At 40.7% G+C, this 27,813-nt stretch overlaps 1 protein-coding gene across 1 annotated transcript in view; it reads right to left on the reverse strand.

Annotated features, from left to right (window-relative positions):
* sgk1 (serum/glucocorticoid regulated kinase 1) overlaps window positions 1–19,740 on the reverse strand; it is an 84,728-nt gene extending 64,988 nt beyond the window's left edge. Inside the window, exon 1 of the mRNA XM_052024718.1 lies at window positions 19,339–19,740. Coding sequence (XP_051880678.1) covers window positions 19,339–19,407 — 69 coding nt within the window. The 5' untranslated portion in view covers window positions 19,408–19,740. The remainder of the gene's footprint in view (window positions 1–19,338) is intronic.
* Between the last annotated feature and the right edge of the window lie 8,073 nt (window positions 19,741–27,813).

The raw sequence follows: 27,813 nt of genomic DNA on the forward strand, positions 1-27,813 counted from the left end.
GTCTCAAAGTCCTTTCCTGCCAATAAAGTACTTGTTATAGCATTCTCACTGTTATCAAGGAGGAAGCCCAGCAGTGAATTTGTGCAAAGCAAGGTCCCACAAACAGCAATTAATAAAGGCAAACTGATCTGTTCTAGTGATGTTAATGGAGGGAGAAATATTAGCCAATACACCAAGGCAACTCCCATGCTCTTCTCTGAAATAACAAAATTGATTATTTTTTGTTTATCTGAAAAGGCAAAGTTTAGCATCCCAAATGTGACACCATCAATAAGAACATTGTCTCTCAGTATAGCATTCAAGATTCACTTATGAGTCCCAGAGAAGCACTCCTGACCTTTCCAGACTCTGACTTGTGAACGATTGAACACTTTGTATATTCTTTGAAAACCAGATTGCTCAATTGCTGCTGGGCAGGAATGCAGTGTGAATGGAGAGTACACACTTTCACACACACACACACACACACACACACACACACACACACACACACACACACACACACACACACACACACACACCAAGAAATGCACACGCAAATAACCAAACACATGTACGCACAGACACACACAGACGCACACACAGACAAAGAAATGCACACACAAGGAACTGAATAAACATACACACAGAGACACACTCTCAGATATGCATATGTACACAAATGCACACACAAAGATGTGAACAAACATACACACAGACACATATTTATACAGAAACACACAAAGATTTGCACCAACAAAGAAGTGAACAAATATACACACAGGCATGCACGCACACACAGACGCAAAGAAATGCACTCACAAAGAAACAAACATACACACACACACAAACATGGGCTGACACACTCACATGCACCCATGTACACTAACACACACAGAAACACACACAAACATACATATACACACAGACACACGTAGATGGACACACACACACACACACACAAACACACACACACACACACACATACACACACACACACATGGGTTGCAAGTTGTTAGTAACAGGAGTTTATATTTTTTCTCATCTGCGTCCTGAGCCTGAGTTAAGGTGGGGGCAGATCAAACTTCAGTAAAGAATGTTGGCAGTAGGGAATAGAAAGCTGTGGGTCTATGTATTCTGTGTGGCTTCTCATTTTGTTTTCCTGCTCTAATGTTTAGTGAAGAGTTCCATGGAACACTCACATTGCTCATTTTATACCATCATTTCATATTCAGCATGGTCAAGATGTGCCTAAAGGGCCCATGTATGTTCTGTACATTTCTCTGATTTTATGAAAAGATAAAATGGTGTGGATAATGAAAATTACAGCACGAGCTAGCATTTTGACTCACTCACATTCAACCAACCCAGAGACGAGAAGCAGGTCAGAGCAAAAGAGGTTGGGTAACAAAGTGGGAAGAGCTCCAGTTAGGTCATATTTTCACTGCCAGAGGAATCATGTGGCAGAGTGGATCTATAACTCATTAAGAAACTAATCTGCTTTAATTATGCTGTTTTTCACAGCTTTTCAACCAATGTCATGGGAGACATGAGGAAGAAGGCCGGTGGAATTGCTACCCTTTAAGTGCTTGACTGAGCAGAAGTAAATGTGTAATGTGCTTCACAGCTGTTAGTTAAACCTAAAGCTCTGGAACCCAGAGATTACACATAGAGAGATAATATATGTGCCTGGGACATCAGCTTCACACAAGAAGAATATCATTGAGGGAAGAATCCAAGCTTGACCCTGAGAGGCAGTATGCAGCAGCATGGGAAAGCTGAGCATTGTAGAGAAAAGCTCACACCACAGTCACCTGAATGTATGCTTTAGTTTTGTATTATAGATGAAAAGATGAAGGCTGCAAACCCATAACTAATAAGTTAACTTTGTCCCAGTGCTGGTTATGGTACGCAAAGAGTGTGTTAAATGAAGAACTGCTAATAATTTTCATATGACTTCATCTGTCATAACTCTAGAGAACAGAACTCAAACCTAGTTCACTGTGTTCCAGTAGTGAACTAGTTCAGAATCAGAATCAGGATTATTGTCACTGACATATGCTGTGAAATTTGTTGTTTTGTGGCAGCAGTACAGTGCAGGACATAAAGGCATAAAAATTACTATAAGTTACAATAATAAATAAATAGTGCAAAAGAGGCATAACGAGGTAGCATTCATGGATTCATGGATCATCCAGAAATCTGATGGCGGAGGGGAGGAAGCTGTTCCTGAAATATTGAGTGTGGGTCTTTGGGTTCCTGAACCTCCTCCCCGATGGTAGTAATGAATGTAACTTGGCTGGGTCAGGTTACATTCCAAAGGTCAGCACTCCTATTTCTCATTCAGAAAAGTTACAAAATTTTAATTATCATTTTGGAAGCAGCTTCTTACAGTCCCTTTAAAAACCATCCACCCAAGAAAACCGTAGGGAACCAATTTGCAAAGCGGCCTGGGGTAGGTATCAGTATTCCATTTTCTATATGGAATGTGGGCCCAATGCAAGTTTCAGAGGGCCAGGCCTGAAATTAATAAATTACACTGTCCTCCACAACACTTTATTTTTGTGCTGACAATCCAATTTCTGGACCTAGATGTGAATCCCAGTCCATTTTTCTATTTTAACACAGCAAATCTCTGGGAAATCTAAAGACTTGCAAAATAATATGAATAACTATTGACGTGTAAATTGGCCGCAGAGATTGAAGACCCTTGTGATGGTTTATGAAACTTCAGAATTTGGCTAATTTGTGCAACTCCACTGTCTGCTTTGCATGAACAGCATCTCTCAGAAGATCCCAGAAGTCCTGATCTCTCACTGCACCATTATCAGCTCACACTTCCAAAAAAGTCACAAGACAAAGTATTTTTGAGCTCAATCGTGGTGGTGACAGCTTATCACTTTTAATTAAATCTTGAGATTTATAATAGAATATTCCTTCCCTACTTACAGAATTTCATGATCAGCATTCCCTCTGCTCATCCAAATTTGTGCCTGAAGCTAGGTTAATGAAATAATCTCAGGAAATTGGTTGCAAGTATCTCAGTTCAATCTACAACACGCCAGTCAACATTTTGTGTCTGATTGACAAGAGAAATGTTACAACGTAAGCAAGGAATTGCGAAGATTATACTAAATGACCTAGGAGTCTCAATAATGGAAAGAAGATTTCACTGCAATGGTGCCTTCCAGTTAACCTTACAATCATGAAAGAACTCATGCTCAGTCTATTTCCACTGGGACATCTTCTTTTGGTTATAACACTGTAACAAAGCCTTCTGAAAGATAATAATTGTAATTCAAACTGATGATAGGGCATTAGATAATTTATAGCTTTAAATAGGCTTAAAAAAGGACCAGTCTAAGGCAACATTCTGCAGAATCTGGAAACCTGAACTAAGAACAGAATATATTAGAAATACTCAGCAGGTCCATAAAACCATTGTAAGATATAGGAGCAGAATTTGGCCATTTGGCCCATCGAGTCTGCTTTGCCATTCAATCATGTCTGATTTTTATTTCAATCCATTCTCCCTCCTTCTCCCTAACCCATAGTGCCTTTACCAATCTAAGGTCAGGTGGCATCTGTGAGGAAAGAAACAGAGTTAACTTTCAATGTCAATGACCCTTTATCAGAATGGCACAATGCTCTCTGAAGACTGTATGTTCAATGCCCTGTGGTGTGCCAGGCTGCCAATAGGGAAAATGGATTCAGTTGTTATGATTTGGAAGAGAAACATCATTAAGAGTTTCAATGTCATCTCTCTGAATTCTGACTGCAACTCACTGTGTGGATATCAACAGAGGCTGAGTCTGTTGCAGCAGTGTTTACATACAATTATCCAGAATTACATGAAATATAGAGCACTGAAATGGGCCATTTGGCCCATCCTATCCACTTTTGCTCCACACAAACCTTCTTCTCTTATCTAAGTCTATCAAAACCCTTTAAAACAATTCATCTTTAATGTACTTACACTGTTAGCTGTCTTTCCTCACAGTCTTACCAGCATCTGAATATGGGCAATTCTTCTGAATTCATAATTTGATCTATCCCTTTAATTGCCTTTAGTTTTACTCCTTCCCAGAAGAGGAAATAAGCGCTCCATCTTTCAGAATTGAAAGACCTCTGTGAAGGTGACCTTCTCACCCATCTTTTTCCAGGAGAAAATGACCTGCCTCTGCACAATGTCAAATATCCTGACACTAAGTCAAAGTCAAATCACACACATCAGGAATGGTTGTGTGAGTTACCAGAAGGAACATTGCTCGAGTGGAACCAAATCATAATGGAGTAAATTGCCAAGAAATTCATCTACAGCCAATAACGCTAAACACAATATATGACACTCTGCCTCCAAACTCCATTCCACTGACTCTGATATCTCCTGGGTGAATGAAAAATTTCATCAGAATTTTCTGAGCAGTTTTGTTGTCATAACTCTACCATACTTAAACAGGATGAAAAACTGAAAAATTGTTTCCCTTTCAGAAAATAATTTCAGAAAATGGTCCACTAAAGTTTAAAGGTATGTTAAAATATTTAACTAGAAATGATTTACTGATCATTTTACTTTAAACAGCTTGGCAAGAATATCCCCGATGAATGATTAAACCGATATGACTCAAAAAAAATCTGAGACACAATATTCAAAGCCAACAAATACACAAGGATTCAAATCTTCATTCAAGTCATTGCCTCTCAGATACTCAGTTCTCTAGTCACTAAAAAGACAAGCACATATGTTTATAGTTAGATTTGAAATGTGCTGATCACAGCTGGTTCTGTGCATGGTAGTGTTAAATGAGACACAGTGTATCAATGAACTGAATACTGACTACACCATGACATGTACTTCTCATTTGTACCTAAAGCCATATAAGTGGAGCATTGAAGGCTGTCCTTCATGAAGAATGAAGCAATGAACTCTGTTGACGTGTGCACAAATAACACGAGTCTGGAAATTATTATTTGTGGTGCTGGCGGAAAAACAATTAACCTGTTACTTGGCTGTAGCTGAAGGCCTGTTTAATATAAACAGATTGCTGAAGTAAGGGAAGGAAGGAATAGTATACTCATTAACCAGACATTCACCAATACTGCCAGCAATAACCTGTAAGCTGTCATGAGTGTCACAGTGAGTATAAAGTTAGCATTTTGCTTTAAGTCAAAAAGTAGTGTGTTCAAGCCTGGTAAGAATTGGATTCATAATCAGCAAACATCATACCAGTCACTCCCACGTAACCCTAACTCCCTCCAATGTACTCTACAAAATCCTTTTCCTGAGTGTGTGAGTAAATGAGCTTTTGGCAAGAAAAGGATGAGGGAGTCCTCTGACTTTCATCTGCATTGAAATTATCAGTGCCTCTCTATATGTGCAATTTCACCCCCCATTGATTATACTATTGAGCTGACATTAGCCTCTGTGAATCAAAAATAAGTTCCATTGCAGAGTCCACCCTGTCACAGGTAGAGAATCTCCTGGGAGATACACTTCAGCTGATCACCACTGAAAGCATCTGAAATGGCCTTCTGGGGCTTTCTGTCATCTGTTCTCTCAGGAATTGAAAGTGATTGGAAACAGTCTAATACAATGATGCGATCTTTTGAACTCCTAATTCATGCCTCAATTCCAGAAACTTGATTCAATTCAGAAACAAATTATAGTTTGAACTGAGCAGCAGTCACATTAAACCAAAACTGTCAAATTCATTGAACCGAGAGCTTGAAACTGCTAACAACCTGCCTCTTGCAGAATTATCATTAGGAATTGTGGACATTTAGCACACGAAGCCACTCTGGCATCCATTGCTGTGATTGCATCGGTGTGCTAATAGTACTATCAGCTTCAGTGACTGCTCAATGGTTGTTTGTTAGGCATAACATGTCATTTGGAACTAGAAACAGTCTAATTCTGTTACTGCTGTACCATTTCAGTAATCAAAAACACACCTCACACCCATTGTGCTGCCAGCTCCCTCGTCATGAAGGCTCAGGAGAATATATGTGGTGAGGTGGGGCTCAGGCATGGGAGGAGAGCTTGATATATAGCATAAGCCATCCCACCTGTTTGTAAATACAGGGTAATACAGAAAGTCCCCAACCTATGAAAGGTTCGGTTCTGGAAATGGTTCTATAAAGCGAATTTTCATGTTGGATTCACTAGAGCTATGTTCATGTTTACTATTTTATTTTATGTTATGATGGTAGTAGGTTCCTATCCTCTCGTATTCATATCATATCTCATATTCTCTCATATTCTATGCACCACATGATTACACTGTAGTCTGCAGTAAAAAAATAAATCATGAATTAAATTCACTGTGGAAATGAAAATAAAAATTACTTCAGCATTAATCTCACATACCTTAACTCGTGGTGTTGCCTTGCTTGTACAAATGGTGGGTGGTGGTGCTGGTAGGATGCTGGGTAATGATTGCAATGTGGAGGAAGAAGCGGAGGATGGAGCAAGAACGGCTGTGTTGGCGTTAGCCAAGTTGAAGTTGCTCATGACCTTTCAACCTTCAATTTGAAATTTGTCCAAGTGGGACAGAAATTGTTCATTGTAGATGGTCTTGCAGCAAAAAAGACAATCTTGGATGATTCTGCTGACCATCAAGAACCTAGAGGTGTTGGAGTCCACCTTCTCAAGGCATTGTAGTTCTGTGTCAAAGTGCCTCAATGCTTCAGCCAAGTCTTTCAAGGCCTGTCTTTTAGGAAGTTTGGCCCCTACACACATGGTCACATGTACTTTATACTTATATATACATATCTGTAAAAATTTATACAAATTGGAAGTTTTTACATGAAGTCAACTTTGTGTAAGTCAAATGTTGCATAACCTGGGGAGCATCTGTAAAAGATAAGGTCAGAGGTACAAGCTGCCGGTCACAACTGCAATGGATTCAGGAAGGTTTATAAGGATAAACTGTGGTGGCAATTATTTACATGTCGCAGTAAAGCAATGCAAGGAGATAGTTGGGAATTATTTTGCTTAAATTGATTTGAGCAAAACCACTGATTTAATAGAGCATGGTAATGTTGTTATTTTGTATTTTGCATTGACTGAATCAAATAATTTCCAATCCTAACTTTTGACCTGAACTTCACATAAAATAACAACAGAATAATCCATACATGCCTTTATTTCGCCACTGTTTGCTCAACCTAGCTTCCAAGTAATTGGAATGATCTTGAGTGGACCTCTGCATAAAGTCACAAATATCCAGTTCAGATCACAAGCTGCTTGCACTGCAATAGTCTGTTATTGTGATTAGGGCTGCCAACAGTTTTGTATTGGAGTGAATGTCTTCTATATAATCTATAATTACTTGCCACTCATGATGTCAGTACAGGACACTCTTTTTCCTCTTTACTTTTACCAACCTGGCCACCTAACCTGAAAAGATTTTTAGGAATGTCTTGAAACTGAAAATCTCCAGATAGCATTTGTCTCACTTTCACCCAGCAGACACCGTGGCTAGAATTTTGCCGTCAGCAGTGAGCTTCAAAATAAGTTAAAATTTACCAGAGACTGACACCCTCCTCTTGGAGGTGTAATGAGAGGAAGGATATTCCTCCCCGGCAAGGCAATACAAGCTCTGCCCACAACCAATCCCTTCGTATAATGCACCTCTCCTGGCTATTGAGCACCTGAATTTATCTGAAATGGTCCTGAACTCATCGGAGGACTACCTCGTCACAATGTCTTGCTTCAAGAGACAAGGGTGGAAACAAAGAACAGTTCCAAACCCGAGCCTCTACAGGGAGGTTGCAGAGAAAGGTACAAATAATCTTTTCATGCTTGATCCTTTCCGTATTCTGATAGCTTTCTGAGCAGAAGGCCTAATGGCTGCTTCTTTGGGTGATAGTCAACATTGGGCTACTTTTCATTGGGCAAAAAGGCCCGGGAGAGTTAGTGCAGCCACTTCCACACTCAAGGCTTTCTTGCTGTGGGCCTTCTCTATGTCCCCCTCACTGATGGAGCTCTGCAAATATCAGTATGAAGTATGACAGGATAGAAAACTGATATGGCAGATCTCTGGCTCTTTTTCCTGTCTGTAGCTCATGAAAATTAATCGTCATTCAGACAACATAAAGAAGAATTCTAGGGCCCACCTTTCCTCGGGAATCCCTGGAAAAACAATGAGAACCAGAAGTTCTGGCTGATTTTAAATGACACTCATGGAGCCCACTTCTATTGCATCAGGGGAGAAGAAGATGTTGTGAAAGACCTTTGGGCATCTCCTGCCATAGGCTAGGAGCAGACTGTGCGTAATGTTAATGTTGCCCTGTGTGTCAGATGATCTTAGCAAACAACATGCTGTGATGAGGATTTTCCTTGCTCTTTTGGCTGTCTGCAAGTTTCACATTATTGAAAAGCAATATCCTAGCATGGATGCAGCATCAAGGTCACACTATTATTTTTATTCATCCATGGTACTTGGCTGCCATGTGGACAGAGCCAGGGTTTATTATCCATTCCTAGTTGTCCTGGAAAAGGTGGCTCCAGGCTGCCTCCTTCAAACTGAATGTTCTGTTAGGACATTTCAGTGGCCATTTCTGACAACATCACTATGGGGCTGGAGTAGCAAAAAAGGCCAGACAGGGTAATGATGGCAGATTAGTAAAACAGATGGGTTTACCTCACAATTATTGAAGGATAGTATATCTGTTCAGTGATAGGAGTGGAAGGTAGGTGGCAATGGATCAGGTCCCCATTGTCCATCTATCCTGTTGTATGCTCTGTCCATTGAATACCTTACTTAGTGTATAACCTACCCATCGTACACACCAAGCATTACAAAACATGTTTAAAACAATTGTAAATATTACCACATTTTTTGTCCATAAGATGTAAAAAATTCATATTGCAATTTTCATCTATTTTGATGTTGAAATAAATCTTTATGATAGCAGAGTGCATTGCAGTACCTACGTGCCGTGCTCTGGAGTGATTAGACATGAGTTTTCTTCAAACCTTTCCAAAGGGTGAATATGTTGCACCAGTGTAGAAGGTGGTGAATGGAGCCAGCCCCAATATTAATCTGAAATCACACCCTGACCAAGCTTGCCAAATTACTAGACACCACGTCACAGTGATCTAGGCAAGAGGCGCATGACATAGAAAAACTGGGAAAAAATATCTGAAAAAGAAGCCATGTTACAATAACAATTAAGACAAAGAAAAGAAAGGAAGGCAAGAAAATCTGGTTCCCATTAGCGTGTGTTCTTTCATAAGGACCCAGCTTTCCTGAGCTGTGTGTCGGCACTCCCCCTTGAATCATTCCCCATCTGGAACGGAGCTGATTGCTGACTTAGTTGCAATGAATGCTCAGCAATAGGGAACAGGTCAGGAGAAACTTAACCTGCAAAATATGTTCCATATGTGGTGTTCAACTTCAGAACCAGCTGAAACAATTTGCTACCATGTGAATTAAACTACTGTTACAATGCTTTTGGTTTTAGTGGAAGTGAATAGTACAGGAATGACTGCTTTTGATAGCACCATACATGAAGACCATTGAGAATGTGGGCAAAAGTGTACCTTGGGTGGTAACATAAAGGAGGCACTATTAATTTGGCTCCAGATCAAAGTCAATGAAATTAAAACCTGAATATCAGGGGTGAGATATCACAGGTGACCACAGTAATATCAGATGAATTGTGATGGCGCCCAGAATAAATTATTATACCCTTTGTCTTGATTGTGTTAAATATAATTTCAAAGTAAACTTGGTGTATTCCTGAAAGGGTGATTTGACTGAAGTCTTCAAGCTATTAAAGAAAACTAATGATTAAAGGCAAACTATATTTTGCTCAACTTTCTGTTGTTGTTACATTTTAATTAACTAACATGGAAACACAGAAATTTGGAGCAGAAGTAGGCCATTTGGCCCTTTGACCCTGCTTTGTGACTGATCCTCTATCTCAACAACGTATTCCCACTCTTTTGCTATACCCCTTGATGCCTTTTGTGTGTCGCAATCTATGTCTTTTTAAATATATTCAGTGACTTGGGCTTCGCAGACCTCTCTGGTAGAGAATTCCCCAGGTTCACCACCCCCTGAGCAAAGAAATTTCTCTTCATCTCATTCCCAGTTGTCTTTACCCATGACTGTGATCCTTTATTCTAGAGCCCTAGCCAGTGAAACATCCCCTCTACATCCAGTCCATCCAACCCTATCAGGATTGTTTAGGTTTCACTGAGATTCCCTCTCACTCTTTTTAATTTTAATGAACACAGGCTGCATCAACCTAATTTCTCCTCTTATGACAATCCTGCCATTCCAGGAATCAGTCTGGTAAACCTTTTCTGCAGCCCCTCTTTGGCAACCATATTCTTACTTATATAAGAAAAGCAAAGCTGCACACAATACTCTCGATGTTGTCTCATGTATAACCGTAGTAAGACATCCTTCTTCCGATATCCAAATCCTCTTGCAATGAAGGCTAATGTACCATTTGTCTTCTCAACAGCTTTTTGCATCTATATGTTTGCTTTCAGTGGCTGGTGTACAAGGAACCTCAAAGATGATGTAAATGTGATCATCTGAAGAAAGAAGCCAACTAAAGAGAGCCAACTCCCTGTTGTCTGTCACGGGAAAGACATTGTTAGGGTCCTCCTCAACTGCTTCCTCCCAGGGGATGAAGAGCTATTCCCCGAATCACAACGTGGATTCTGTCCATCTGGAGGCACAGTGGACATGATCTTCACCACTCAACAACTCCACTAGAAATGCAGGGAGCAGCAACCATTATACATGGCCTTCTTCAACCTGGACTATGGGATACCCTCCTCTCAATCAGTAGTCTACACAAGTCCACCTCCATCTTTTGTTTACTCCATGATGGCATGCAAGCCATGATACTAACCAACGGATCTACAATAAAGTCAATTGCAGTGATGACTGGTGTCAAACAAGGCTGCATCATTGCCCTAATGCTTTTCCTAATCTTTCTTGCTGCAAATGTTGCATCTCACATCCAACAATCTTCCCAGCAAAGTGCAGCTAATCTTCAAAACTCATGGGAAATTGTTCAACATATGGCAACTACAGTCCAGAACCAATGTCACCTGACAGTTGGAGTTACACAGACAACCTCCAAGATACCTTCAACTCATTTACCGAAGCATATGAGAGGATTGGTCATTCCCTCAATATTTGCAAGATGAAAGTCATCTAATAACTTGTCTCAGATTGACCTCCAACAATAAAGGTTCATGGCAAGACCCTGGAAAATATGGATTAATTCTCATATCTCAGGAGCATCTCTTGGCAAAGGTAGACAATGATGATAAAATTCACCACTGCCTTCAATGTGCCAGCAATTGAGGAAAATGGTATTTGAAGATCAAGAGTCTAAGACCTGGCACAAAAACTGGCACCTAGTCCACTGGGCAGCAGTGATTCCTGCCTTCCCATGTGTTCCTAAGACTGGACTGCCTAGAGCAGACATCTCTGGGCTCTGGAAAATTACCACCAAAGCTGAGTCCACAAAATACTCCAACTTTACTGAAAAGATCTTCACCCAGACACACATCTTCAGCATTGAGACACTATTTTTCTCAGTCAGCTATGTTGGGGCAGTCTTCCAAAACAAATGCTCCATTCCGAGTTCTGTCGAGGGAGGAAATTACAAGTTGAGAAGAGAAAAAGATTTAGGGATGTGCTCAAACTTGCTTGAAGAAACGCAACATCCCCACTGGCTCCTGTGGAGATGTTGCAAGGGTCCTGTGTCAACTGTAGGAGGAGTGTCCTACCTCACAAACTACCCACCCACCTGCCCTGTCAGCCAGCTTCTGCCCATTTGTAGAAGAGTCTGCAATTCCCACATTGGCTTCATTGCCAACTTCAAACCCCTCAAAACTGAGTGAAAGTCCTTCTCAATCCTAAAGGATGGCATTAGAAGGTGGTGTACAAGTATACCCATTCCCCTTGTTCATTATCTTTTCTATAATTGCCTTTTTTCTTCTCCTGCTGAAGTGGATGGCTTCACATTTATCCACATGGTAACTGCATCTACATGTCCCCTTTCTTTAGTTGTCAAAAACCTTGAAACCTTCTGGCATCTTCCTCACAACTCAAAATCTCAGCCTGTTTCATGTCATAGACAAACTTAGAGATATTAAGAAATATTACATTTGTTTTTCTCATTGAAATTATTGTCCACATTGTGAATAGCTGTGATCCAAGTACTGACATCTGTGGTCAGAATCAGAATCAGGTTTATTATGACCGACAAATTTGTTGTTTTGTGGCAGCAGTACAATGCAAGACATAAAAATTACTATATGTTACCAAAAATAAATAAATAACATTGTGCAAAAGAGGAATAACAAGGTAGCGTTCATGGGTTCATGGACTGCTCAGAAATCTGATGGCGGAGGGGAAGAAGCTGTTCCTAAAACGTTGAGTGTGGGTCTTCAGACTCCTGTACCTGCTCCCTTGAAGATGTCCTCAGTGGTGGGGAGGAGGGTTATCCCATTATCTGTGGCACCCTGAGAATGTCCCGCTTATTCCTACTCCATGTTTCCTGACTGTTAACCAATTCTCTATCCATACAGGCATAATTCCCCCAGTCCCATATGGTTCGCTTTTGCACACTAATCTCTAAAGCAGGACTTTATCAAAGTCCTCCTGAAACTAAAAATACGCAACATCTGTCATCTCCTTCATCTATTCTATGAGCTGCATCCTCAAACAACTAAAGTAGTTTTGTCAAATACAATCCTCCTTTCATAAATCCAAACTGAATTTCAACAAAACAAGAGCAGCAAGGTGATTTTGCTGAATCACGCTGATATTTTCTCAGTGTCCAAAGATCACATCCTTTATAACAGACCCTAAAATTTCTTTACTATTGATGCAAGAGCACTCAGCCTGTATTTCTTTGTTTTCACTCTCCCTTCATTTTTATATAGTGGGGTTACATTTGCCGTGCTCAAATCTGCAGAAACTGTTCTGTAATCTATAGGATTTTGGAAGATGACAACCAAAGCATCCATTATTTCCACAGCCACCTCTTGTAGTATTCCTATTTACAGATTATTAGATCTTGGGGATTTATCACTGTTCAGTCCATTAGTTTCTCCAGCACTATATTTTCCTTAACACTTCTTTTCTTTAATTCCTTCTTTTCTTTAGATTCATAGCTCCCTAGCTTTTCTGTGAAATAATTTTCTCTGAAGACAGAGCAAAACTCTGCTTAATTGCTCCACTATTTGTTTTTTTTCTCCGTTATAAGTTCTTCTCTAACGCTAAGAGACTTCCATTTGCTTTCACTTTATTTTTCATGTACTAATGGAAGGTTTTATGGTCAACCTTTTATGTTCCTTGCAAATTTACTCTCATATTTTATTTTTCATCTTAATCAAACTCTTTGTTCTGCCATCCCTTACATTATCACTACTGTTTGGAGACTTACAGCTAATTCCCATCAGTCTTTTCAGCCTTTGGTGCTGTTAGCGCCATCCAGACTAATTCTATACCTTGGTTTCCTGAGGCAATATCCCGTCTTGTTAGCACTCAATTTTCATCCTTTACTTACAAATGCCACTCCACCTCATGTTGCTTTTTGCCCATCTTTCCTAAATATTGAAATATTCTGATATGGCAATTATATTGTATCTGTTCACATTGATTTAGAACATAGAACACTACAGCACAGTACAGGGCCTTCAGCCCACAATGTTGTGCCAACATTTTATCCTGCTCTAAGATCTAACTAACCCTTCCCTCCCACATAGCCCTCCATTTCTCTATCATTCATGTGTCTATCTAAGAGTCTCTTTCATCCAACTTATTATGAATGTTTTGTTCATTCAAACACAACACATTTAGATTTTTCATTTTCACATTGTTGGACATCTTAACAATTTTGGACAATAGCCTTATTTATCTTGTTATCATTTTTTCTTACCTGGACCCTTCTTGTTATTGCTCTCTTTTATTTGTAAGCCCTGTCCCTCCCTGGCACAATTTAGTTATCCTTCCCCAGTCCTCTTCCTGCACTGTTTCCTTGATTTTTGCTCCTTATCATTATCTAGATTTCTCTCCATCAGGACCCTTCCTATTACATATAGTTTAAGGCTGTAGCTACCTCCCCAGTTAGTTAATTCACTAGGACACTGGTATTTTTCCTAGTATGGTTCAAGTGTGGTCCTTCATCTAATGTTGACTGTTCGTGATTATAAATTGAATGGACTGGAGCCCTTGTCCCTACTCATTGGCAATAAGCAAGTTGTCCAATACTCAATATCCTTCTGCCCTATCCCAGCACTGATTTTCCTAAAATGAAGACCTCCGTTAGCTAATCAAACATCTACAGGTTACATTGTTAATTCTAAGGGATGGGAAAACACTAACAAACTGTGATATCGGAGCATGCTGCAAGCAACAGCATGTGAACTGAAAGTGAAACGCCAGACTGATGAAACTAGTAGTCAGGACTTTATAGTGCTAAACAGCAAAGCAGCATGGTGTAGATAGAGCACAGTGCCAGTATAATCAAAAGATCAAATTAAGGCTCTGCAGCTCCGCCACAGCCAGTCAAGAATTGTGGTGGATAATTAAACAGCTTATGTGCAAAGACATCGGCAATCATCTTCAGCCAGAGTTGTCGAATGGATGACTGCCCAGGTCCCTGCCATTGCTGAAGCCAGATTTCAGCACGTTTCACTCACAACATGGGAGATCAAGAACTAGCTGTGAGCACTGGAAAAATGTCCTTGGTGTCAGCTGCAGGGTGTGCCATTACATCTGCAAAACTGGTATGTGCCTGAGGATGTAGAAAATTGCCAAGGTATGGTCTGACCACAAAAACCAGCACAAATCTCATCCAGCCAATAATTGCTCCATGAGCCTATTACCAGCACAGGCAATGGACCATATAGTCAGAAGTGTTCTTGAATGGGACTTACTCACCAACAAGCTGCATGCTGGGGTTGAATCTGAATTTCACCTGGACACCTCCACTCCAGGCCTCAAATACAGCCTTGGTCCAAACATAGACAAGGAGCTGAAATCCAGAGGTGAGGTGGGAGTGACTGTCCTTGACATGAAGGCAGCATTTAATCGAGTGTGGCATGAAGGAACCCTGCAATAAAATGAGGTAATGGGCATCAAGGGAAAAATACTTCAATGCTGAGAGTCACACCTCGCACAATAGAAGATGGTTGTGCTGGTTGGAAATCAACCATCCTAGCTCAGGACATTACTGCAGAAGTTCCTCATGGCCTTAGTTCTGGATTCTTAGTTCTGACTGGGCAACAGCACTTGAAGTACCAAATCAGATGGCCAGATTTCTGAACATCAGATGACAAGTTTTGGTTGTTGCCAGTTGGAGATACATCTGGAACATTTGGTTCTATGTTGTCTAAACGTTGAGTATTTAGTGAAAAACATGTCAGTAAAATGTTAACTTACTTAGACTGATTAGCCTATTTATAAATTCTGTCATTTGCCTAGACTCCAATCTTGTTTTTTTGCTCCAGATTCCAGCATCTGCAGTCTCTTGTGTCCCCAGTCTTGATCTCCTGGGTGTCTGCCATTTTATGGCAAAGATGGTATTCGTGGTATGTAGACTGATATCTGTGGGTCTGCACTTTTCTGTAGTGTGACCTCCATAAAGGCATCAGAATTGTTCAAATGCTTAATAATGTTTATCCACACTGGGCTTTAGGTTCCTGATCCAAATCCTCACCTTTACATGGCAATTGCAGTCTGTGTAGATTTATAACAATTACAGAAATTAACCCACACCCTGCAATATCTAGCATAAAACTCACATTACATGGTAGATAATGACACACCAGACACATTTATAACATCCAAGTTCATAATGCCAACAAAAGGGCAGAAGGAGAAAAGACCAAAGTCACCTGAATGCACTGTTTAATCCAGGATGCTCAAGATTTTTTAAATTTCTTTATACTCTGGTGGAAAACACATCCCTCAACACCTTCTCTGAAGCAACCATCTGACTATTTCCTCCCTGAACTAGATACGTAATTTTGACTATAGACTCTAGTGCAAAATGAGCACTAGTGCATCAGCTGATTGTTATTCAGACCAAGTTTAGGGTGCCACAAGACACTTACAACTCATGAGTTAGAAGGATGAATTGATGGCCTGTACTTACATATCTTCTTCAGCATCGTTCTCTATATAATCATTACACCATATACTGGGAGTGACTGAAAGAAAAGAGGAATGAACCCTAGATGTATCACGGCTTGGTATGGCAACTGCTCTGCCCAGGACCACAAGAAACTGCAGAGAATTGTGGACACAGCCCAGTGCCTCCCCTCTATGGACTCTGTCTATACCTTTCACTGCCTTGGTGAAGCAGCCAGCATAATCAAAGACCCTGCCCACCCCGGACATTCTCTCTTCACCCCTCTCCCATCAGGTAGAAGATACAGGAGCCTGAGGGCACATACCACCAGGCTCAAGGACAGCTTCTATCCCACTGTGATAAGACTATTGAATGGTTCCCTTATACGTTGAGATGGACTATTGACCTCACAATCTACCTTGTTGTGACCTTGCACCTTAATGTCTACCTGCAATGCACTTCCCTGTAGCTGTGACACTTTACTCTGTACTCTGTTATTGTTTTTTTTACCTGTACTACATCAATGCACTCTGTATTAACTCAAAGTATCTGCACTGTGTAATGAATTGACCTGTACGAATGGTATGCAAGACAAGTTTTTCACTGTACCTTGGAACAATTGACAATAATAAATCAATACCAATTTGTTCAGCACCTTTCACAACCTTGGGAAGCCCCAACCAGTTGAAGTATAGGCACTGAAATTTAGCTAGCAACTTGTGTACAACAAGACCCTGCAAAGAACAGTGCAAATGACAGTTAATCTAAATTTGTTTTTAGGTATTGGTAAGGATATAAAGGTGAACAAGGACACTCGGGAGAACTCCCCTGCTTCAAAAAATCTGCCGTGGGATCTTTTCCATCCACTTGAGAGGGCACATTGACTAAAATGAAAATATTTTACTTGATGGTGTTTTCTTCGCCCGCTGGGGTAACATCAGATCTACACTTGGGGGTTTCCCAACCCTTACTGTAAAATTCAAAACAGGAACTTGCCACGCAGAATAAAAATGGTGCCAAATGGGACCGGACCACCACGTGGCTTGGTGCACTGCTGCATCAAGGTGCATTGTGCAGTGTTTTCTACTTGTCCTCATCACCTGTAGATCCCTTTGGAGAATGTTCACATTTACTTTCCTTACTTGACACGCACCCAGGCTCTTAGTGTAAAAACACAACCTCTGCTTCTGAGCATTTAAACTAAGAAGAGTGACTCTGGCCAAATATGATTCATGCAGCACATGCATATTACTCATTATTTGTAATCAATGAATATTTCTGCAGCTTAAATCCAAGTTCAAAGATGTGCTTTTTAGTCAGGTTCAATATGCACATTGTAGCATTTGTTGGCCAGTTTGCGCTTTACAGAAATGTACCCAGAAAACACATTTTAATACTCCTGGACGCCGAGCACGTTCAGGGTGATGAACAATTTAACCATTTCTATTACAGACCATAGCTGTATGTATGTTGAAACATGAAATTAAATCTGTCATTGTATAAACATAACATTATACTATTACAATAAGAATGAGATTTTACTTAGATTTGCATGTTTGTACATGTTTCAAAATCTCTCAAGACTGCCTCCATCTCTCTCTGTGGTTTTAAATGTTAGAGCTGATACAGAAAAAAACTGCTAAGGCTATGATTCTCTCTATTATTTCTGATGCAGAACAACACCAGGTGACTTATAGATTCTGTACTGAGCTGACATTTATCTCAAAACACCTGGTGCTATTTAACACTGGAATGAGGGTTCAAATCAAAAACACGACAGCATAGAATCACAAAACATTGGATCTTCTTCCACTGGCACTGATATGATGGACCAAAGGGTGTAAATGGAGGCCATTTGGTCCATCGTACCAGTGCCAGTTAAGAAGAGCCAATACTTCGTGATTCTATGCCAATCCAACCTAAACCCACCGTTCAGCAATCAATCAGCAGCCCCGCAGATCGCAGCTCTTCAAGTACAGTTCCAAGTACTGTGTAAAGGTGATGAAGATTCCTGTCTCTATCACTCTTTCAGGCAGCAGGTTCTAAACCCCTACACCTTCAGGGGATCAAATAAATTCCTCATTTCCCTTCTAGTCTTCCTACCAATTATTTTAAAGATTCTGCCCTCTGGTGTAGACCCCTCTGACAAAGGAAATGGGTCCTTCCTACTTGCTTCATATAATCCTCTCATAACGTTATTTACCTCAATTCCCTCAGCCTCCTCTATTTCAAAGAAAATAAACCTAGTTTATCCAGTCTCTCCTCATAGCTACAAGACCTGCAGAGACTATGATTGTGGTGATACCATTTTGATTCGTCTTTACGGCACTCATTCATGGAAAAAAAGTGCAACTGCTTTCATCTGCAATATGAGTTAGTAGATTCAGGCAATGACATGCACGTTGTGCCATAAAAACAAATCATTTGAATGTCTTATTCATCAAGTAGAGTGCAGCCAATTCATAGTTTATGAATATGATGTTCAGAGAGGTAACTAGATATCCAGCATGCAGTCATACTTCAGCTTTTTAAAAAATACAGATAAATATTTTACAGCAATATTGATGTGTTAGTCTGAAACCCAATCAGGTGAACCTGGAATATCACTGAATAGATAAAAATGTAAACAAGGACAGACAGGAAAAGAGTACATTGAATGCAACAGTGTACTAGACGAGATCTTCTGCATGAGTCATCAATAAGGCAGTGTTCTATTTTAATACATTATGCTTCTTTTTAATTAAGTTCGAAAGTATTCACACCTTGCAGGCCATTTGGTGAAATTTAAATACATTTAATTGTCATTTTCATTTCTGTTGCCGTGAATGGCAATGTTAGCTTATGATGATATCACTAAAACTGTAATTTGATTATAACCTTTAAATCATTGGAAGTAAATTGCATAAGAAGTGGTTCTAATGTTCAGAAGTTATGAAATATTTCACAAGGAAAATTATTCTCACAAATTAACTGTACAAGACATAGTTCCAAATAGTAACATTAATTCTGAAATAATCTTGTTTCATAGGTTTAATTTTTTTTAAATATAGACCCTTAATTTTAACTGACACCTGAGAGTAATGGCCTTTGTAACTGTATCCCCTGACATTTATATTTAACCCAGTTATTCTGATCCAGTGTCTTAGCTGTCAGATTAAAGCAGTGACATTGAGGTAATTGCTCTTTCAGTGGAACTGCAGAATAATAAACAGAAATTGCAATAAAATTAAATTTTCTTACCCGCTTTTTTAAAAACTGAAATGCCGAACATTTGGTGACTGAAAAGCCAGCTATTGTCCTATTTTTCATCTTCAGAAACCTGCAATGAAGCAGCACTCCAGGTCCAGCAGCTTGTTAAATCTGCTTAGTCAGTACAACTGCTTTTCTCCATTCTCCACACTAACAGTCATTTGTGAAATGAAGAGGAACTGTTCAGCAGTAGATAACGATGGGACTCCCTGAAGCCCAAGTGATGTTTTTTTTTGCTTCCTCACGAATGTATTGCATCAGTGTCTCAATCCACTTCTGAGCCCCAATATGACAGCCTATTAAGTCACAGCACAGAGTTCATTATGAAATAAAATCAGTATACAGCCGGGTATGTGCTAGGAAAGTGATTCAATTGTCTCACTTTTAGCAGGCAATGCAAATGAAGGCAGTTCAGGCTTCCTTGTGCACTGTGTTGTTTTATCTCATTCCGCTGTGCTCTTACAGAGGATGCAGCTCTTCAGCTTCCTTCAAGGGCTTCTCGTGAGCCTCAGAGGTGATTGGGAGCACAAACAACAACAAGCTGGCAAAAACAAAATATAACAAGAGCAGCATTTGTGGAAAATTCTAGAAGCGTAATCAGATTCACTTAAAGATCATTCAGAATTTGACAGAGATGGATTTTAAATGATCCGTTCATTTCACAGATTCCTTCCATTTCTGCTACCAGAACTATAGATCAATTCATTGGGGCAGGGCCAGCAAATGCTTGTTATTACTGTTTAAAGGCATAGCTTTAACGGAAGACAGCCTGACTAAATAGCTTATCTTTTTCTAATAACAAACACATTTGATACATAGGTGTACTCCATTTGTACTAAAGTTACAATCTGTATTCAATAGCTGTCAAAAGTTGCAACTCTGTAGTGCCCAACCTTCAATTCATCTGGCTGTTATGTTCCCAGGTATTAATTGTATAATCACAGAAAACAATTACAATACTCTTTGATTATATGTAAAAGTATGCAAGATACCATAATAATCAAACAAAATTTTAAAAATGAATGTTTGCTTTTTTTTTGGAACAATGTACAAGTCTTGGAAGTGATAAAGTCATACTGTACAGAAAAAGACATTTTGGCCCACAACATCCATGCCAACCATCCAGTTCCTATCTTTCCTATCTATACTAATCCCATTTACCGGCACTTGGTCCAAAGCCGACTATGTGAAGATTCAGACTACCCTGATGGTCCCTGGGCCAAAGCAAGCTGATCTCAAGAGGAATAAGCTGAGCAAAGATCAGTCATTGCTCAGATGCATGGCCCACTCATATTAGTAGGTATAGGTGGCAGCTTCAACTTTATCAGTGATAGCCACCAATTAATATTAAGAAGAAAATGAATGAAAAATGAGGGCAGCATACCTTCCCTTTGGATACTTTACCAAAAGTAAGCTTACATAACTCATACTTAATTACAGAGTTAACTTTTTATAAAATTAATTATATTTATAAATAAATAGATACCTGCTGATGGAAGACTGGACCAGGGATTATGGTTGAAATAAAGAGTCAATCTACACTTAACCTCAAAATTCATGCAAACTATGGATGACAATTTGGAAAAATATGTCATCCTAATACCGATTTCTTCAACTTAATGAATGTAACAAAAAAGAAAATAACATTAAATTAATAAGCTTCCTCCCAAAACACAAATGCATTAACTCTTTTTAAATTTGACACACATTTAAGTCTTCAAGAATGTTCAAACAAAAAAAGGTAAGGATTTTCTTTGGAGCATTTTCTGTCTTCCTACAGCTGACATTCTGTTAACTCTGCACCTAGTACAGTGGCTCAGACTCATGGCAGGTTATATGTGGAAATTATGGTACTAAAGTCACATGCTCAATTGAACAACTCCATTGTTGGTCATGTCAACAAGAGAAAGAAATTCTCTAAGCCACCTTTACCTTCAATCACTCCTGCTGCCTTTATTATGAATAAGCTAAGGTAGGAGGATGGGAATGCTTTTGGGAATTCCAATTGCACTGTATGAAGTGGATGAATTTGGTATGACAACAGCCATTGGTTGCTCATACTATTATCTGGATGCATCACGGCTTGCTCTATCTGGATGCATCAAGGCTTGGTACGGCAACTGCTCTGCCCAGGACCGCAAGAAACTGCAGAGAGTTGTGGACACAGCCCAGCGTATCACAGAAACCAGCCTCCCCTCCATGGACTCTGTCCTTACCTCTCGCTGCCTTGGTGAAGCAGCCAGCATAATCAAAGACCCCACCCACCCAGGTCATTCTCTCTTCTCTCCTCTTCCAACAGGTAGAAGATACAGGAGCCTAAGGGCACATACCACCAGGCTTAAGGACAGCTTCTATTCCACTGTGATAAGACTATTGAATGGTTCCCTTATATGATGAGATGTACTCTGACCTCACGATCTACCTTGCTGTGACCTTGCACCTTATTGCACTGCACTTTCTCTGTAGCTGTGACACTTTACTCTGTAATGTAATTCTTTTTACCTGTACTACCTCAATGGACGCTGTACTGATTCAGTGTAACTGCACTGTGTAATGAATTGACCTGTTCAATCCGTATGCAAGACAAACTTTTTACTGTACCTTGGTACAAGTAACAATAATAAACTAATACCAATACACTCTGGCTCTTTGAGAGAATGGCTGGGTGGGAATCTGTCCCTTGTCCTTAATAGGAAAATATTTCATGGGATCCTTGTGCGACCTGACTCATAATTTGCATGAAACCAGTCCAAAGGTTAGTTCCAATGTGGTTGAACACATTGGCATTGCTATTACTTGAATGGAGAGCCAATATCAATCTTCAAACCGAATGACACTTATAACTAGATGTGTCAATTGTACAGATGGGTACTAAGTTGCAGTGTTCACCGGAAAACTTGTGCTGTGCTTGGTTTCACATTGTTTTGAAATTCTCTTTCACATTATGAAGGTGCAGTTACCTCTATTGTAAATTCCTCCTGCAAGGCATCAAATATATCTATGTATATTTTTTGACAGATCTAGCTGGATTCTACTTTCCTGCTCATGGTTCTGGAAAACAGCCTGAGTTCACAACTCGACTGAGCTGTGTTTACTAGCATGAGTTCGCATTCTCTTCTGGCACTGTTACTTGCTCCTCTTTACTTGGGCGTTGTTCTTCATCCTGTGTCCCTTCCTAATTCCTGAACACTAGTCTCTATCTACTGCTACTGTGTTGATGTGAGCGACAGGTAGACTGGATGCCGCAATCCTCTGTCAGGTTCTTGCACTCTGGGTCTGCCCTTCCAGTCGTGACAAACCTTGCTGAGAATCTGGCTCATCCACTTTCACTGTGCCATGCAGGTGGAACTGACTTCTGAACACAGCAGAGCGGTAAACAATGATGAGCAATCAAAACAATATTCTGTGTATAGCCCTTCCCTCATTAATTCATGCATTTCTGGTCACAACTTTTTTTGTAGCTAAGCCTGAAGTGCCGTGTGTGCACAAAAATTGCATCTCACGATTTCAATTTGTCAAGCTTTTGTACAACAGAGGGAGTAGCATCATGGGAACTTGGTCAGAAGGGATGAGTTGGGCCAAAGGGCCTATTTTCCTTGTATAGCTCTATGATCCTAAGGGAAGGTATCAGAGTGACTCAAATGTGCAGGAACGTAAGAAGCTGCAGAGAGTAGTGGACTCTGCCCAATAATATCACGGGCACATCCCTCCTCACCATCGATAATACCTACAGGAGGCACTGCCTCAAGAAGGCAACATCCATCATCAAAGATCTCCACCATCTGGGCCATGCCATCTTTTCGCAGCTACCATCAGGCAGGAGGTACAGAAGTCCCACACCAACAGGTTCAAGAACAGCTACCCCCCCTTCAACCATTTGGTTCTTGAACCAACCTGAACAATCCTAATCACTAGACTTTAGCAACACTATGACCACTTTGATCAATTTGCACTAAAATGGACTTTGTCTTTTGTTTGTTCTAATTGTGTTCTTTCTTGTAAAAATTGTGTTTAATTTATGTTTTTTCTTGTGAATGCTGCCTATATGATGCTGTGTGCCTGTGATGCTGTTGCAAGTAAGATCTTCATTGCACCTGTACATACATGTACATATGACAATAAACTTGACTTTCGACTTTCACAGCAACTCACACTGAGGCCCTTGGCATGGTGAATACAGGGTGGTTGTGTTACTAAACTAGTAACCCAAAGGTCTGAATTAACAATCCAGAGACCTGAGATCAAGTCCCACCATGGCACCTATGGAATTTAAATTCAGTTAATAGTTCAAAAAAAAAGGCAACTAGCCTTTGTAATGATGAGCACAGAAAACTACCAGATATTTGTGAAAAACCTCTGATTCACTAATTTCCTTCAGGAGAGGAAATCTGCCACCCTTACCCAGCCTGTCTTCTCATATGTGACTCCAGGTTATCTAGGATTACAACAGCATCTAAATGAATTCCGGGAGTGGGCCAAGAAATGGCAGATGGAATTTAATTTGGACTCACGAGGTGTTGCATTTTGGTAACTTAAACCAGGGCAGGACTTACATTGTAAATGGTAGGGCCCTGGAGTGTTGTAGGACAGAGACAAGGGGTACAGGTACATAGTTCGCTGAATATGGCAACACAGTTAGATAGGGTGGAGAAGAAAATATTTGGCATGCTTCCCTTCATTGGTCAGATAAGATATCTTCATTAGGCACATGTACATCAAAACACACAGTGAAATGCACCTTTGCATAGAATATTCTGGAGGCAGCCCGCAAGTGTCACCACGCTTCTGGCGCCAACATAGCATGCCCACAACTTCCTAACCCATACGTCTTTGGAATGTGGGAGGAAACCGGAGCACCCGGAGGAAACCCACGCAGTTATGGGGAGAATGTACAAACTCCTTACAGACAGTGGCCGGAATTGAACCCGGGTCGCTGGTGCTGTAATAGCATTACGCTAACTGCTACACTACCATGCATCAGATAGGACATTATGTTACAGCTGTACAAGGAGTTGGTGAGACCACACTTGGAGCATTGTGCGCAGTTCTGGTCGCCCAGCTGTAGGAAGGATGTTATTAAGCTAGAAAGAGTACAGAAAAGATTCATGAGGATGTTACCTGGACTGGAGGGCTTGAGTTATAGGGAGAAGCTGGATAGGCTGGGACTTCTTCCCTGGAGTATAGGAGGCTGAGGTGTGATCTTATGTAAGTTTATAAAATCATGAGGGGCATAGATATAGTGGATGGGTCACAGTCTTTTTCTCTTGACAGGGGAGTCTAAAACTAGAGGGCATAGGTTGAAGGTGAGAGGAGAAAGGATTAAAAGGGACCCAAGAGACAACTTTTTCACATAGAGGGTGGTAGCTTCATGGAATGAGCTGCCAGGTGATGCTGTACAGGTGGAGACAATTACGACGTTTAATATACATTTGGACATGTATATGGATAGAAATAGTTGAGAGGGTTTTGGTTAAAACATAGGCAAATGAGACTGGCTGCCCTACAGCACATTCTCAATAATGCAAAAAGACGCATACCACTGTGTGTTTCAATGTACATGTGACTAATAAGTAAATATCTTACTTTATAACTCTATGACAGACCCACCTCATGTTGCTTCTCAGCCTAATTAACCTTGCAGGCCCTTCTCAAACCTTCAGGGACTGGTGTCCTACTTGGGAGATCTGTCCCACCATGTAGTCAAGCAGCAGGAGATTCATGGCTTAAAGATCATGCGCCAGACTCCTCCCTCCACCAAATTCTCTGGGTACATCCTGTCCCACTGGCAGAATAGACTCATACTGTATGAGGTGGTGGTACAACTGTATCCAGGTGGAAGGGATTGATGCTGGGAGCCTTCATTATTGATTCTGAACCCCTTAAGTCCTATTGCATCAGGTCAAACAGAGGCAATGAAACCGTCTCCTGATAATCACCTGCTACACGTTGGACACAGTTTGGAAGAAGCAATGAAGCTAGGAAGGGCACAGAATGTACTCTGGGTGGAAGACTTCAACATCCATCACCAAGGGCAATTTAGTAGCACCACTACTCAACGAGCTAGCCAACATTGCTGCAAGACTGTTTGTGACAGGTAGCGAGTGAGCCAACATAAGCGATAAACTTGTTTGACCTCATCCTCACCAATCTATCAATCTACCTGCAGCAGTTGCATCTGCCCACGATAGAGTTGGTAGACATGACAAGCACACAGTCTTTGCAGACAAAAAGGTCCAGTCTTCACATGTTCTGTAGCACTATAATCATCCCAAATGCGATAGACTTTGAACAGGTCTGACAGCATAAAACTGGAAATTCTATGAGGTGCTATACACCACCAAATCTGTAACCTCATGGTCCGACATGTCCCTCACTTTACTGATACTGTCAAGCCAATGGATCAAAAGGACATAGAATCATACGGCACGGAAACAGGTCGTTCGGCCCAACTCATCCATGTCAACCATGGTGCCCACCAAGCTAGTCTCATTTCTCCACTATCCTCCTAAACCCCTCCTTTCCATGTACTTATCCAAATATCTTTTAGTTGTTGTTATCGTACCTGCCTCAACCACTTCCTCTGGCCGCTCATCTATATACTCACCACCCTCTGCATGAAGAAGTTACCCCTTAGGTCCCTTTTAAATTTTTCACCTCTCGCCTTAAACCTATGCCCTTGAGTTTTTAGTTTTTAGTTTCCTTTCCCTGGGAAAAAGACTATGTGCGTTCACCCTATCTATACCCCTCTGTAAGGTCCCCCCTCAGGCCCCTATGTTCCAAGGAATAAAGTCCCAGCCTGCCCAATATCTCCCTAAAACTCAGGCCCTCAAGTCTTGGCAGCATCCTTGTAAACCTTCTCTGCACTCTTTCCAGTTTAATGATGTCTTTCCTCTAACAGGTCAATCAAAACTGTACACAATACCCCAAGTGTGGTCTCATCAACATCTAGTACAGCTGAAGCACAACATCCAAAACTGCTAAACTCAATGCCCTGAACTGATGAAGGCCAGCGTGCCAAACTTCTTCTTCACCACCCAGTCTACATGTGACACCAGTTTCAGCGAACTATGTACTTGTACTCCTAGTTAGGAGTTAGCACCAGGCAAACCACAAAATGAGTGCCAGCCTAGTGAAGCTGCATTACAGGACTACATGCTTGCTAAACAGCAAAAGCAGTATGCAACCAACAAAGTTAAGCAATCCTAAAGCCTATGGACCAGATTGAAGCTCTGCAGTTCTATTACATTTAATCACGAATGGTGGTGAACAATTAAACAGTTAATGGGAGGAGCTGACTACAAAAACATCCCTATCCTCAATGACAGCAGAGCCCAGTATGTGAGCGCTGAAGGCCAGACTGAAGAATTTGCAACCACTTTCAGCCACAAGTGCTAGATAGACATTCCAGATGCTACAGGCATGATAGAGGGGGAGGTAAGAGAGGAGGGATCATTTGCAATATTGATTAGGGAGACCATCACACCAGTATTTAAAATATTCCTGGGGGAGTGTCCAATGGAGCTATATAGGTAAAACTTAGAAATAGGAAGAGGCTTACTGGTCACATGGACTTTAGCAAAGCCTTTGACAAAGTCCTGCAGAGTAGGCTGATCTGGAAGGTTAGATCACATAGCATCCAATGTGAGCTAGCCAATTGGATACAAAATTAGCTTGGTTTGAGGAGTCAGCAGGTGGACGTGAAGGGTTGTTTTTCAGACTGAAGATTCATAAGGATGTTGCTGGGACTAGAGGGCTTGAGTTAAAAGGCGAGACTATTGTTTACCCCGGAGGGAAGGAATGACGACCTTATGGAGGTATATAAAATCATGAGGGGCTTTAAAAAATGCTCAGAATGTTACTTTTAGTAGAAGATTGGCAGGGTTGGAGTAATAGAATATAGAACATTACAGCACAGTACAGGCCCTTCGGCCCACGATGTTGTGCTGACATTTTATCCTGCTCTAAGATCTATCTAACCCTTCCCTCCCACATAGCTACCCATTTCTCCATCATTCATGTGTCTATCTAAGAGTCTCTTAAATGTCCCTAATGTACCTACCCCCATAACCTCTGCTGGCAGTGCGTTCCACGCACCCACCACTCTCTGTGTAAAAAAAAACTTGCCCTGACGTCCCCCTTATATCTTCCTCCAATCACCTTAAACTTATGTCCCCTCGTGTTAGCCATTGTTGCCCTGGGAAAAAGTCTCTGACTGTCCATTCGATTTATGCCTCTTATCGTCTTATACACCTCTATAAGCAATAAGTACATTTTAAGTCTGGTCAGCCTACTGAACCAGACACAAGAGATGATTAATCTAGACATAGATTAGATTCCAGCAGCTGGTGAATTTAAAAATCGTAAAAAAGGAAGGAAATATTATTAGCAGTAACAGTGCCCATGGAACCCCATCTCGTTCACTAATGTCAGCAGGGAAGGAAAGCTCCCCTTTGTACCCAGCCTGGC

The sequence above is a fragment of the Pristis pectinata genome, chromosome 10 (assembly GCF_009764475.1).
Source record: "Pristis pectinata isolate sPriPec2 chromosome 10, sPriPec2.1.pri, whole genome shotgun sequence".
NCBI lineage: Eukaryota > Metazoa > Chordata > Chondrichthyes > Rhinopristiformes > Pristidae > Pristis > Pristis pectinata.